We start from the raw sequence: 16,075 nt of genomic DNA, 5'->3' as shown, positions 1-16,075 counted from the left end.
AGAAGCGGCTTTAGATTCCCAGTGCAGTGCTTTAACCCGCTGCGCCACCAGGAGGGTCCCGAGACGCTATCATTTAAGTCTATTCTCAAGAATACTTTAGCTACCAATTTTTCATAAAAACATACCATTGTAGAGTTTTTTTTATTCTTTCTGTAATGTGTTAGATTGACATATATTCACATTTATTATATAAGGGTTTGTCCTTCATTTGGTGGAATTACATGGTTAAATATTGATTTGGAGTTTACTTGGAATTTTTTGTAAACACAGGATGCTGCTGTAGCTTCATGAAGATGTGAATTAATCAACAAGTAAGCACTATCCACATGGAAAAGTATATATATATTTAAAATTCTACTGAATTTTAAAAAGCATTCTTTTACAAGAAAAGTTACAGTATTTGATACATTGTGTGTGAGTGTATGTACATATGCAGTTGCCTCTAGAGAACACCTATAGCAGAGATAATACCACCAAGATCCCTCTCAGGTTTTCGAGCTTAAGGTTAACATGTATATTCCGGATCATCCTTAAACAGCTCACTGTTTTCATTTACACATCCCCTGTTGTCATTCCATTTAGTCTCTTGAAAGCTTAACAGTCTTGTTCTAGAAAACTGACAAATTGAGATGAGCTTAGGTGTCACAAAATGCCGTGGTCAGACCTGCTCTTTGGTATGTCTGAGTATATTGAAAAGATGCCTGCTCTGGGGACTACAGTTATTTCTGGGGTACAACAGCAGGGGGGAAAAGTTCTGCCTTATGCAGTAGACTGATAGAAAACTATTTTTTTTTTAAAGATTTATTTATTTGTGCATACGGAACTGGAGTACAGGCCAGAGGCTCAGAGGTGGTGAGAGGCTTCACCATAGACAGAGCGGGGTGCAGAACAGGCAGATCAACGAAGTACACTGCTGAGGGGAGCAGCGGGTGGGTCAGGAGAGGTCTTCCGCGCCATGTCACCTCCAGGGCAGGAGGGGATCAAACTCATGCTGAAGTGGCTTTAGCTTCTTAGTGCTGTGTTTTAACCTGCTGCGCCACCAGAGAGGGCCCCAGAAAACTATTTTCTATATAAATAAAATATAAGTATAGTTTTTACATTGTTCTTCATTTTGTACATTTTTTCATCTCAGTTGTAACCCCCATGGGCTTCCCATCACCAGTTCATCAGTGTGCCATCACCACAGAACTCTTCCCACCCCAGTTCCAATCCCATTCCCCCTTTCATCCCCATAAAAAGTCTCTGGGTTAAAGCTGTTCATTGTTTTCATTTTCACTCTATTACATTTCTCTTTTTCTTTTTCCCCCTGACCCCTTACACTCCTGCTATGAGTGAAACCATCGGTGTTTTTCTTTTTCCTTTCTGGCTTATTTCACTAAATATGATCGCTTCCAGCTCCATACATGTTGCTGCAAAAGGCATGAGTTTATCTTTTTTGGTTGCTGAGTAATGTTCCATTGTGGATATGTACCACCTCTTTTTAATCTCATCTTCCAGTTTTTGGGCCTTTGGGTTGATTCCACATCTTCCCTATTGTCAGTAGAGCTGCAATAAAAATGGGCAGAAGAGCTATACACTTCTCCAAGAAGAAATTCAGCTGGCCAGCAAGCATATGAAAAAATGTTCAACAATACTTGTAATAAGGGAGATGAAAATTAAAACCACAATGAGATAACACCTCACACCAGTGGGGCACATCTTAAAACAAATAGCAACAAATGTTGGCGAGAATGTGGAGAAAAATCAACTCTCTTACACTGCTGGTCGGAATGCAGACTAGCACAACCACATGGAAGGCTGTGTGAAGGTTTCTCAAAAGGCTGACAATAGAGCTTCCATATGACCGACCCAGCAATCCCACTCCTGGGTGTATACCCAAAGGACACAAAAACATTGACTCAAAAGAACGCCTGAACCCCCATGTTTGTTGTGACAGTAAACTTAAATGTTTAATGAAATCTGAAGTAGTGATCGATCAATGTCATGAAGAAAAATGAAGCTATGTCAGAGAGGAAGAGAGAGCAAACAAACATATAAACAGGGTTGCCAGGAAGGGTGCTCTGGGAGCTCGATGACATAGTTAATATGTGCAGCACTGTTTTGGGTACAAATGGACCAACAGAACACAGACCAAAAAATATCTGTAATTTACAAAGCTGAAAAGATGAAGTTACAAGTTAGAGAGGACAAGTTATCTCAGCAAATTAGGGTTAGATAGCCTGTGACCTAATTAAAATTATGCAAAACTGCACGTATGCTTCTGATTTTGAAAAAACAGTCCTTAGTTTTTATTAGATTCCCAAAAGTATCTTAATGATTAACCCAGAAAAGATTGAAAATAGTTATAAATGATTGCTCATTTCCTTCTGGATTTTTTATACTAAAACGAAGTTCAGGTAGAAAAATTGCAGAAACATTGACAGTCTTTGATAAACTTTTAGAATGGGAGACTGAGGGCCTCTGCAAGTCAACTTCTCCATAAGGGCAATGAACAGACTAGCAAAATAGCCAAAGTCAACTTTTTCCAGCACTCTCAATACTTACCAAAGGCTTTATCCCAAGGAACCTTTATTCAAGAGTAATCATGCAGATTCAGTTAGAGCTGCAAGTCTGGTAGAACATTAACTGCTTCATTCCCATCCCCTTCTCTGCAGCACCACCATAGCTCTAAAAACACACAGCCTCAGAACCAGGCAACTGTGAAAAGTAGCCACGTGGCAGCCTGGGAGAGCAGGCCAGCTTCAGAGCACCAAGGAAAGCCCTCTTCATATATGTACTCCAACTTTGGCCTGGGTGGCAGTTCATTGGAAAGTCTCCATTTGCGGAGCTTGACTTCTGATCTGACTTACAGTCCAGTCAGTGAGAAAAGCCCTGTTCCCAAGATATTTGTAAGAAACCGTAGTGGTAACAGTCTAACCTTTCATTTGCCAGGAACATAAATACCAGTTGGGACAACAAGGAGACAGGCCAAAACCTAACAAGACATCTGGCTCTGAAAAGCTCTCACTTTCAAAATACTCCTGGAGTTGCTGAAGATCACACCTGCACATGCCCTGTAAAGACTTAGAAGGTCTCCGAGGCCTTCCTCCCTCACCTTTGGCAGTTGTCCTCTGCTGTTTCTAGGCAAAAAAAGTTGAGCTGTGTACACTGTCAGCATTGGTGTACCCAACAAGCCTCCACAAAGGCTGCAACACTCACTGGCTAAAGGTGGTTAAGGAAACAGTCCAGTCATGAGCTGACCACTGAGTTAACCTAGCAGAGACCTCAGTGGCTGCCCATGACAAATACAAAGATGGATTAGTCCAGAAAAGTTTCCCAACAAAGAAAGAATAGTAAGAATTCCTGGGGAAGAAGGAGGAGAATTGATTACTCTAGAGTGGCTACTATGCCACATCATTTAAAATGCCCAGTTTCTACCAACAGTAAAAATTATAAACCAGAAGGTATGTTCATATGCAGGCAAAACAAAAGTAGTCAGTAGAAACTGTTGGATTTAACTGGCAAAAACTTTAATCTGCTACCATAGATAGAAGAACAGAGAGAGACCATTTCTCAAGATGTACAAACCTTTGTGATATAAGGTGTGTGTGCTGTTCAGAAACTAGCAGTTGAAATGCCTGAGGAGCTACTGTAACCATCCTAGCCTCACTGCCCTCAGGGCTGCGGGTACCAGGTACACATGGGCTTCCCTCCCTGCTGTACAGGAGGAAAAGGCCCTCTGATCTCATAGTTATACTTCTCCAATAGCGCATGTCTGATTCAAGTGTCTCAATCATACTTATTTTCTTGGGAGGCAATAGTAAAATGTCCAATATTATGGAGAGGCCCTGGGGTGGTCATTTTCCCATGTCTTCTGTAACACACAGCCATCAACACAAATTTTCAGTCTATATAATGTATCAGTTCTTTTATGAGGCACTGTCACAACAGATGGACTTACCAAGTATAGATAAAAATATTTAAATTCCTACTGGGTATGGGATCGATCAGGTAAAATGTATGTGTGAGTATTTTAAACTAGTCAAGAAGGAAGCTAATTACAGACATAATGTAACATTTCTAAGCCTTCAAACTGTGACACTATAAAATAGAATTTAGATTGGGATCCCTGTTGCCATTTACATGGTAATAGATTACCATGTTCTTGCCATCAACACAGCCAGTGGCACCACATGCAACATGACTAGTATGTCTCTGTAAGGGCCTGATGTCCCTCATCTGGCTCTCTCTGTGTGTTTCTTCTTGTTTTCCATTTTCCTAAAAATCCTATGTGACCCAGTGGGATAAAAATGAAACTGGTCTGTAAATGATGTAACATTACTTTTTGATTACTGCAAGAAATTGTAAGAAACACTAATTCTTAATCTTAAGTGATATTACTGCAAGGAGAGATCATATTTAGTGTTTTTTTAAACTCCCAAGGTAAAGTTAACCAAGCTGCTGGTTAAAAATAAAGATTAAGCTAGATGTAAAATGCCAACTGTAAGAAATATGCATGTAGAAGACAGTAGATAAGTATACCTGAAGAGGATTCTTTCAGAAAGATGAATTTGTAAAACCTCATCCCAAATTCTCAAATCATTAATCTTATTTCCCTTAAAAGGCAAGTTGGAAAAAGCAATGAAGTTTTAGATTGATTTGTTAAAAAGAAAAAGTCCATGAGGTTAATGATCCAAAATTACGTAAGGTGCAAGCTCAGATATTTAATTTATAAACTTTTCCCCTGGGTCATTAGTGGCTTGCTCAAAGTCTTGAGAATTTCAATTCTGAGTTTCAGATTTATAATTAATGTCCTCTTAGTAAAATCTCTGAAATATTCGACATTACAAAATTTGCCCAATTATTGCTTACAACAATAAGGAAAATAATATTTCTGTGTTTCATTTAGTTAATCTAAACAAATATTTTAGGCTATTACTAAAACTATTTTTGTGGAAGTTTTTCTTCAGGTTTGGCTGCAGATGATAGTAAAATAATAACAGTGGTGGTGGAGGTAGTGGCAATAATTATGAAAATATTGTCGATCATTAATTCAGTCCTGAGGATCAGAGGCAGTTTTCTAATTGTTTTATATATTTGATCTCATTGTGTCCTCATGGTCACTTCATGAAGAAGACAGTCATTATCCCCTGTTTCAGAGAGAGATTTGCTGAAGGCCATATAACCTCTGAGGAGGGGCTGACTCATGAAGAGAAACTATAATAAAGAAGAGCAAAATTAAAACATACTATCAGAACACAAAGGATTGTAAGTGAATACTTTGAACAAGTGGAAGAGTCTTGAAAAATGGACACATTCTTGGAAACATATCACATTCCAAGAATCAGGAAACAATAGAAATTCTTAGACTCATCCTGAGTAAAGAAATTCAAACAGTATTATTCAAAACCCTCTCATAACAAGTCCAGGACCAGATGTTTTCACTACTGAATTCTAGTAAATATTCAAGTAAGAATCAATACTTATACTTTTCAAACTTAAAAAAAAAAGACTTTAATCACTATTTCTCATGATACAAAACAGTGTTCAGCAAGATACTAACAGACTGAAATCAACAGTACATTAAAAGAGTCACAAATTATGGTCTATTAGGATTGATTCTTGAGGTACAAATAGGGTTCAGCATGCACCGAACAATCAGAGTGATAAACTATATCAACAAATGAAAGGACAGAAATCATAGGTCTTCTCAGTAGATGTTGAACATTCATACAAGATTGTACATCCAACCCAGAAGATAATCTGCTAGATGGAAGAAGATGTTTGCACATCTTACATGCAATGAAAAATAAGTATCCAAAAGTATATATATAAAGTAGTTATAAAAACAGAAAAAAAAATCAATCCAATAATGAGCAGAAGACCTGAATAGCATACAGATGGCCAGAAGGCACATGAAAAAATGTTCAACATCCGTTATTAAGGAAATGCAAATCAAATCACAATATCACCTCATGTTGTGAGAATGGCCTTATCCAAATGTCTGGAAACAAGTTTTGGCAGGGTGTGGAGGAAAAGGAACTCAAACCTTGATGGGAATATAACTTGCCACTGCCTCTGGAAAACAGTGTGGAGAGTCCTCAGAAACTTAAAAAATAAAAATACCATATGATCTGCAATTCTATTGCTAGGTATCTGCCAAAAACCATGAAAACAGTAATTCCAAAAGATACATACTCCACTATGTGCACTGAAGCATTATTCACACTATCCAAAACTTTTCCATGGTATTTCTCAGAAGTTACTTGAGAGAGGATTTTGTTTGGCCTTGGTCATAAGTGAAGACGAAGTTAATAATGCTGACTAGAGATCTGTACTTTTTTTACTTAGTTATTAAGAATAAAGTGTGTGACTGGTTTATTTCCATATTACTCTTTCCCTTAAAAATCTTTGTTAAAGAAAGGAAATTACATTTGTTATTGACACCAAAGTGGGCAAAAAAAGATGCGTCATTAATTTTGCTGTTGTAGCAAAGTCCTGTAAAAGGACTCCAGTGCACACCGACAAACTATCTCTGACGTTGGAAGTCGTTCATTAAAGTTTATAACCACAGCCGCCGTAATTTGGGGTTATGTTTTCCCCAGAAGCCACAAACATTACAATCAGTGGTTAAATTTTCTTTACGAAAGTTAGCATAGCCACCTGACCCTTTTTCATGAAAGGAAATGGCATTTCTATTTTAGCCTAGCAAGCCAGATAATTTCACAACACTGAAATCATTTTTCCATATTAACTTATTTCATTTTATTAGTTGTTTTCTTTATAGTATTTCAGTTGTGACCTAGTTAGATACAGGTGAAATCTGACATACCTTTCTGTCAGAATATAGTACTTGGGCTTCATCAGGTTATGTTCTCATCTCTAGGAACATTCCACTGGTCTATTTCCATCCTTCATCTGTGAGATAAGGATCTACCATGTTACCAGGCCAGAGAGCTAGTTTCTCCTAAACACTTCTCTCCCCCAACCCTTTTTCATATCTTTTTACATAAAATCTTCCCTGTTAAATGAATATTTCCTACCTGCTACCCTTAACTTAGAGTTCTCTTTGCTCACCTTGACTTTTTACGTAGATTCTTAGGCGCTTCTCACAATGATAGGAGAACACTGAGGCTACCAGGCGTGAACTGCAGTGTTTCCGTGACTGGCTCCTGCCTTGCTAACACATCTTCTGCCACTCCGCCTCTCATGCCATGAGTTTAGCCCCACCCGCTGGAGGGCAGGCCACGTTACTTTATGAACAGGGCTTTTCTTCATTCTGGGCCTGCAAACTAGAATGTCATTGCTTTCCTGACTTGCAAAACTCACTATTAATAATTCAACTTTTTTAAATCCAAGAAGCTTCCTTTGTTACCTCTCAGGTTATCTGTTGATAAAACATTACCTAGTCAGGTTCTATTGAGAGGATACATTGTAAAGCTATCAAGTCACTATTAACTTCCTTCCCAGGATTGCAGAGAAGGGCTGGGTGGGAGAGGGAAGGATTTGTTTATTGAGAAGAGTATTTCTAGTACCCTCTGCTCCAGGGCCCTTATTGCTATCCTGTGTCATGAGCACTTCAAAGCAGTTCCCTACTCCGTACATCTGCCTTTGTTATTTGTTTAACGTTCACAGTAAATACCATTGAATTTTAAAATAGTTAAAAGTTAAACTATGGACAGTTATAAACCAATGTTAACACCTGTAACATTGTTAAATTGTTAAAGGGTACTGTAATATGAACTGAGTTGGCTGTCTGTGGGTCCTCATCAGCGTACTTAAGATTCAACTGTACTGCAGGCACACACAAAAAAGGTCAATAATAGTTTTATTTTACAAAGGGGAAAGAAAAGGAATAACAAAGAGAGAGAGAGAGAGAAAGAGAGAGAGAAAGTTAACTAGAACATCCTACCAGTTCTGCTGACTGAAAGCTCACAAGAGCCAAGCAACCACCCATGAGGCCAGGGGAGTAAAAGCGAGAGAGCTCAACATGGGCTCTCAATAGCCCCAAAATCTCAAAATGGTTGCTTAGCTCTGCCCTCGAATCCTCACAATCCTCCCTTTGGTATTTCTGGGAGTTGTAGTTTCAGAGACTGGAGTAGGAGGTGGAGTTGTAGCTTCAATGACTGGAGTACAGGGTGGAGTTGACAAAACCTGTATCTACAGAGTTCATTCAGCACATCTTTTCCCTCTAACAAAATGACTGCCTTAAATCTGAGGGTGTACCATCCTCTCAAAAAGGTTCTGAGGACTAAAAGGAAATACATGTAACTGTCCTACAACTCTACACTCTGAATATCATTGCTTTTATATTTTTAATAGATTTTTATATTATATTTTGTTTGACTGCTGCTTTTCACAGAATTCTGCCATGTCATAGAATCTTTAGATGGAAGTACCACAATGAGGTTTAACCCAGCACATGCTCATTGAATACCTTGGTGGAGTGGTAGCTTGGCTGTTGCTAGCCCTTATTATTTCCAGCACCTAAATTACTGTATAGTTTTAACTCCTAGCATTATACCTTTGCACAGTGACATCAATGAGTAATGTTGACTCTGATTACCTGAAGCTGGAGTTCCCACATTGAATCAAAGTGTGAGAGTGTCCTAGGCTGTGGCAGTAAACCCATAAAGATACTGTGGGTAGTTTAAGATTAGAGGACTACAGAGAAACTCAAGGTCTCCTGGGAGCCAGGCAAACTACTAACTGATCAATACTAAATTGCCTTACATTTCTGTATGGAAATTGCTGGGGGTTGCGCTGATTAAAAAAAAAAAAAAAAGTGCCAAGGAAATACCAAGTGGAACAGGAAATGACAGGGCTCTTTAATCTTATGCCTGGATTTGAGAAGTTACATGCCTTGTATGTACATAATCTCATCATCAGAACTGCTGTATGATGTATCTTTTTAAATGACTGCTAAGTTAGAAGTAGTACTAATTTTTAAAACATAAAGTTACATGCACATTTGTTTCTTAATGAGCCTATTAATCAACAAATGGAACAAGTAGGGTTTTTTTGGCCTACAAAATTCCATGAAATTACTGAGAACGCAAGAGAGTCATCAACTGAGAAAGCAGGGGCTTTAGCCTAGGGTGGGCTCACCGGGCAGGTGAGAAACTAAGAATCTAGGATCACAAGAAACTAAGTTCCACTCCCTACCCTCAAGTAGTTTTTTTGTGAATTGGGGAAACAATGTATTTATTCATTAAAGCTGGATTCCAGTATCTGTACAAAATACTATAAAGTCTATCATTAAAAATATGAACTGTAGGCCCTCCCTGGTGGCGCAGCGGGTTAAAGCACTGCACTGAGAAGCTAAAGCCACTTCCGCATGAGTTCGATTCCCACCTGCCCCGGAGGTGACCACATGGTGTGGCAGACCTCTCCTGACCCACCCGCTGCTCCCCTCAGCAGTGTACTTCGTCGATCTGCCTGTTCTGCTCCCCACTCTGTCTCTGGTGAAGCCTCTCACCGCCCCGAGCCTCTGGCCTGTACCCCAGTTCTGTATGTATAAATAAATAAATCTTAAAAAAAATAAAAAATTAAAAAAAAATTAAAAAAAAAATATGAACTATAGTAAATGTGATCCCTGATTTCACAAAAGATCTCACTTTGGTAAGATGAGTCAATAAAGTGTTTATTACAGTGCTGAGCTATAGAGGGCATTGAGGATAAATCCCAGCATGCTGTGTGAGCACACAGGAGGGTTATGGAGTCTCTCCTGCCCTGCCAGGATGGTCTAGGGCAATTCATTGAACCCCTAGAGATGGAGACACTTAAATGGAGCTGTGCAGGTGGAAGAGTGGGCTGCCAGAGGAGGAAGATGTGGGAATCATACCAAAACAAGAGCATGGCATAACCAAGCAGCTGCGAACTGCAAACTGACCACATGTGACAAAGTGGTCATTTCTACAGAATACAAAACATGAATACTGCTGTCTTCAAAGATTTTGGAATGAATTAGGGGATACATCACATCCACAAATTGTCAAATGCAGAGTGAGATATGATGGAGAACAGCTAATTGAGACATTTGAAAACAGTGAGGGAATAAGCATAATAGTGAATGGTAGGTAGGCTGAAATTGAAAATATTCTTGGAAAGGAGTATAAAACAAATGGTACTGATACGCTTCAGCAAATATGAGAACACTGAAGTTAAATAAAAATATTCACATTTAATCTTGTCAGGGGAGAATGTCAGACTCTGCTGGCACAGAGTGACGTGGGCTAAATATACCTTGTGGAAGATCAAATCAGCATCCTGGAGGCACAAAAGAGAGCCCAGAGTGCCACAGACTCTGAGAAGCTGCCAGAATATGTGATTTGAAATGAGAAGGCAGTTTAGCCCAAATGAAATGGGCAAGAAGCGCAAACATTTTGGAGAGAAGAGATTCAGCCTGGTGATTGGAAATAGGATATGACATCAAACATATCTTTAAACCATAACATTTTGTAACTGATAAAATTACATTCTATAAAGTATAATTTGTTAGCATGTATCTGCAACAACCAACCAAAAAAGTACCATTTTTAGTGTCCTACATAACATGAATAAAGCAAAAGAAATTTTATAAAATTGGCAAGTTTTGTGTGCCTAATCATTTTTTGGCTAATAATGTTCACTCAACACATTCTGTCCACATTGATGAAAAGCAGAACATTTTTGTTTTTTCTCTCTTTGCACTTTACTCATCTAATTAATCCAGGTGTGAATGAGGACTAGCAGGTAGACAGGTGAACATCTATTCCACAAGTTTCAGTTTCAGTGGTTCTGCCACATGATGAAAATTTATTCTAAATCTTTGTAAAATTGTTCCACCCTCATACAATTTTCGAGTGAAAGGAGAGCAAAATACCACAGTGACGAAAGGCACAAACATACCAGAATACACATAATTTGAAGCTTAATATTTTATGTTTATGAAATATTTATGAATTTATGAAATATTTCATAAGGAATAAGATGAGATACAAAAATATGATCAGCTACACTTTTTACAGAACCAAAGTATTTCTAGAAATCAGATAATTCAAAACTTAATGAATGGCACTCTTGCTGTGCTATCATAGTGCAGCATGTAGGAGAGTCATCCTGTCACCAAAAGCAACTGTGTAGGCAAGTGAATGTCCAGGAAACAGGTTCTTGGAGGCACTGCAGGGATTGAGGAAACGGAATCATTCAGGTGAGCTTTAAACTTTTAAAAACATTTTGCATAGGGCAGCATGAGAAGTCAAAGTTCAAGCAGCAAATGTCATTCTTAAGGGCAAAAGACCAAAGGCAGAGTACAAGCTGGTTCAAGGGTAGATGTTTGGAACACACACAGAGCAACAGAAGCTGGTGTTCAGCTCTCCCCATGCCTAGCCACTCCTACCCTGCATATGCAGAAGGAACACTCTTCAAATCCAAAACCAAATGAACAGCTGAACAGACATTTTGGGGAAGTAGAGGTTGGAGGTTAGTTCCTGTAATAAGTTAAGGCTTTCATAGACAACCCTGAAGGGCTTAGTTTTTAAATAAACAACACAATTGGCAATAAGGGCACTTGACAAAGCAACATGTACAAAGAGTCAGCAATCTATCTTCATCACTGTGAGAAGTAAATTTAAGTCACAGAGCTGCAAATATGCCCACCCCACATAGATGTGCTGGCACAGCCTTATGTCTCGTTTGTTGTTGTGGGTGTTCATATAAATGATGAATTGATTAGACTTTATTAGATTTTATTCTCAATTTTTTTCTTTTTTTGTATTTTTACTTTTTTTTTTTAACTGAGGTAACACTGATTTAAAACACTGCATATAATTTAAAGATACCTATCTCTTCAGGTTTTTGTAACCATATCCGCCACCAGATAGGGGTCAATGGTAGGAGCAGATGTGTCACTCATTCACTGGAAGGATGTGCACGTATCTACAAAGCAGCCGAACACATAATAAATACACTGATACTCACACCATTTTCATATTATGTGTGCATGCAACAGAAATTAATGCTGCTTTTTACTAAAAGATGTGTGAAGAATGATTAAAGATACTTTATTCATAATAATACCAAATGGAAATATTCCAAATATCCATCAATAGCGGAATGAATGGTTAAGTCATGGTATATTCACACAATGGAGCATTGCACCAGAATACTAAAAGACTAACAATATATGCTACCATAAAGATGATTCTCCAAGATGATGTTGAACAAAAAATTTGCCACAAAAGCTAATTCCATTTTTATGATCTTTAAGAGCAGACGGAACTACTCTATGGAGATAGAAATCATAATAGAGATGATCTATCACCTGAGAGAATAGACACTTTTAGCTACATGTTGAGCTGTTCATTTAAAGTATGTACATAATTTTAGGCACAAAGGAAAAAATGCAGTCATTGTTAAAATACTTACTTTAGAAAATGAAAAAAAAGGTTGATTACCTATGAAATTCATTCAATCTTACAGTCATTTATTGCCTTAAGACTGGAAAGATGAACAAAGACAGAGTGACATTTGTATAAAATAGAATTCTAAATAACTTCTTGTTTTACTAGTAGAAAAAAATTATTATGGAGGGATTCTTTGACCTTGGGGGGATATAATTTCAAAATATATTAAATATTAATATTAAAATATTTAGGAAATTTCTTGAGCTTTTTTCCCCACTATTTTTGCCCTCTGGAACTCAGGTTCCCTGAATACCTTGAATGGTATTAGTCATAATCCTTGCGCTGTTGGCACAACCTGCTATCCACGGGAGAAGTGCTCTGGCCCTGTGCAAGTCTGAGAGCACAGAAGGAAACCAGCATTACCTCAGTTAAAAAACTGACACAAACATGTACTTTCTGAGGTGTATCATTTTTACTATGAATAAAAAGCCAAGATATACTTCATTTACTCAGAGCTAAAAGAACATTTTGCATAAACAAGATTCTATTTTTTTTAAGTCAAACAAAGAGTACAAATTTTTTAAAGAATACCCTCCTAAAGTGTCATAATAAGGAGTGACAAATCATTATGTTAGGGGGAAAGGATGTCCTGAATGAACTCTGCAGATACAGGTTTTGTGGACTCCACCCCCTACTCCAGTCACTGAAACTTCAACACCCAGCAACACCAAAAGGAGGACTGCAAGGACCCAAGGGCAGAGCTAAGCAACCACTTTGAGATTTTGGGAGATATATATAAGGGAGACATGTTGGGCTCTCTCTCTCCCCCTTGGCCTTGTGGCTTTTTGTTTGGCTCTTAATGAGCTTTCAGTGTGCTGTTGGGGTTCCAGGTCAGAGGAGCTGGAAGGATGGTCTAGTTATCTTGTATCTCTCTCTCTCTCTCTTTCCCTGGGTTGTTCCTTTTTCTTTCCCTTTGTAAATAAACCCATTCTTGACCTTTTTGTGTATGCCTGCAGTATAGCTGAATGTTAAATGCACTGGTGAGGACCCACAGACAGGCAACCCAGTTCACATTGGGTTGCCCTGTAACAATTACAGATGAGAGGAAACTAATGAGAGGTGATGTGTGAATGCAGTTTGAGGCTCGATTAAGGCTGGAACAGAAAAAAGATACCAGTAGAAAAACTGGTTAAATACTAATTAAGTCTTCATATTCTTTAGTGATGTTAATTTGGTAACTAAAAAATCTAGAATATGTTGACAGTATGAGAAGCCATACTAAGGAGTACTTGTGCAAGATTCCTGTGAACTTAAAATTTTTTTTCAAAGCACAAATTTAATAATATGTTTTTCTGACACATGTAGTCTAGAAAGAGTAGATAGAATTTACCAACTCCATCCTAAACCCCACTTGCAAATAAAACTAGTGAAACAGAATCCTATTCTAAGGGCGAGACAGCCAAAAAGACCAATATACCCTTCAGAAGCTGCAGAAGGCTTGCTAGTTGGTGACACAGATACCTTAGAAGTGGGAATAAGGACAATAAGCAGTTAGCTCCATTTTCATCTTTTCCAATCCTGGCAGAAAATTGGGCTTTTTTTTTTTTTTTTCCTGGAAAAGAAAATAGTCTCTGGACCAGAACTCATCATGCACACTGAAAGGGATGGCGAGGTGTTCATGATGAGTTGGTACTATAGGAAGGGGTGGTACTATAGGAAAAGTGTTTGGAGGAGACCAGGGTGAAAAGGCTTATGCTCTTTAATGCAAAACCTTGACCATTTTCCCCATCCCAGCTCTCTGAATGCGGACAAACAGGTAATTGGAAGGTTCCTTTGGGAGGAATCTAGGCAGCCCAAGTTAAAAGACTTAAGTATAATGTTATCAGAAATTGCCCTGAGGAAATCACCCAGCCAGATTACTCTGCTGTTAAGATCATGGTCCATAAGCCACTGTAAGCTCAGAGATGTTACTCAGCATTTCTGTGCTCTAATATGTACACTGGTAAGTATGGACACATCACCTCTCTTGACAGTAGAGAATAAAATGGTCTCCCTAGGTATACAAAGCTAAAATATCCTTCATCTATTCAGAGTTAAAAGAACATTTTTGCACAAACAGGAAGAGGATACTATATTTTAAGTGGGAAAAGATTAGAAATGTAAAACATAGTAAAAATTTTCTCCCCAGAAAGCAGAAATTGTAGAAGTCTTCCAGAAAAAAAAGGGTGTCAAAATGCAAGGAAATAGAAAAAAAGGAATGAAAAGGCCAGAGAGGCAATCAGATCCTGAGGTTCATTAGCTATATCAGGATTTTAAGAATAAACAGAATAAATAGAAGGCAGGGTTTATTTCATTATTTTTATAATGAAAGTAAACCTCCCAGAATTGAAGAACATGAATTTCTCAATTGTAGGGTATGGATTTCTGGATAGGCCTGTAAGGTTTATCACAAAAATCACTAAAAACAAGGGTAAAAAAGGCATAAAAATATCACAGAAGGGGGAAAATGAGCAAATGACTAAGAATCAGAATAAAATCAGACTTCTAGAAGTTCATTCTTAGTCAAACAAAATTAAATATTAAGTAGAATGAAGGCACTTTTCAGATAAAAGGAGATATAATTTTTATTTCCTTTTTAGATTGTCTCAGGGATCTTGGGAGGAAGAGGTAGCTCTCACAAAACAAAGACGTAAACTAGGAAAGAGAAATCCTCTGGTATCTAGAAGGCTGGAGACAGGATTCAAGGGAGATGGAGCAAATCCTCAGAAACACATCTGAGGGAGAGCCCACAATAGACAGCTAAGTAGCAGGTTAAGGGAGTGACCCATCTAGCTTGGAGACACCTCCAGGGAGATAAACACCACAATGTCTGATACCTTTCAACATACTGAGAGGATATCTGGACAATTAAAAATGAGTTTGAGAATTTTTATTATGTCATAAAATTTATGAGTCCATGTCTTAAAGGCCTTAATTTTTCCTTTCCAAGCCTCATATGAAAATTCCTGAATAGAAGACCATGGGCAGGAGAAAATGTGCTGTCCATCTTTAGGCTGTTCTGGCTAGAGCAAACATGGCTGGCCCAGCAGCTGCTCATAGATGCATGGAAGAAACCTGCCAACTTGCAGACCTGTGACCTAAATAAGATTGGCAAGATGCGCAAGACAGTGCTTTATTTGTTCTGGGTTCTTTATTCTCTAAACAGAGAATATTATATCAGGTGCTAACATAAGGGGGAAAAACACAACTTCTTGGTAAAATTCAGAATATAGTATTTTATAAAAAAGATCTACTGATGAGATGAGCAGAAGTCTTTAATGACGATAACATTCTGTTTAACTGTGGTTGCAAGTTGGGTATTCTTAACCTCACAAATGGTTGCAAATACTCATTAATTGTAATGAAATTCAACATATATCATTAGTGGAACCAGGTGAGCATGAGTTTAATCCAGCATGTTCATTGTTTCATAAATATCTACAGAATCAATTTTCCACTTAGCTGGCATTTCAGTACAGTGTCATCATTTCTAATGCAAGGTTGGGTGAAGCTTCTCAATTCCATAGTGCAGATTTCAGATACTGCCTCAGCATCTGAAAACACTGCTGGAACTGCCACATGAGCTCATTGATTTGCATAGCAATGTAAGTCTCACTTCATCTGTTTAACTGGTGTTTCACAGGCAACTTGACTTCACTTACATAGAAACA

At 38.1% G+C, this 16,075-nt stretch overlaps 1 protein-coding gene across 3 annotated transcripts in view; it reads left to right on the top strand.

The window, feature by feature from the left end:
- Positions 1-16,075, top strand: part of CCDC91 (coiled-coil domain containing 91) — a 197,386-nt gene that overhangs the window by 120,844 nt on the left and 60,467 nt on the right. The window contains exon 11 of one of the 3 annotated variants that reach the window (XM_012732901.1): positions 10,176-10,528. The exons of the other annotated variants lie outside the window; for them this stretch is intronic. Coding sequence (XP_012588355.1) covers positions 10,176-10,208 — 33 coding nt within the window. The 3' untranslated portion in view covers positions 10,209-10,528. Of the gene's footprint in view, positions 1-10,175; positions 10,529-16,075 lie in introns of those variants that run through there. 3 annotated transcript variants of the gene reach the window in all.

The sequence above is a fragment of the Condylura cristata genome, unplaced genomic scaffold (genome assembly GCF_000260355.1).
Source record: "Condylura cristata isolate star-nosed mole 26May11 unplaced genomic scaffold, ConCri1.0 scaffold00036, whole genome shotgun sequence".
Classification (NCBI taxonomy): domain Eukaryota; kingdom Metazoa; phylum Chordata; class Mammalia; order Eulipotyphla; family Talpidae; genus Condylura; species Condylura cristata.
The sequence above is the reverse complement of the archived record's forward strand: the minus strand, read 5'-3'. Positions and strand labels throughout refer to the sequence as shown.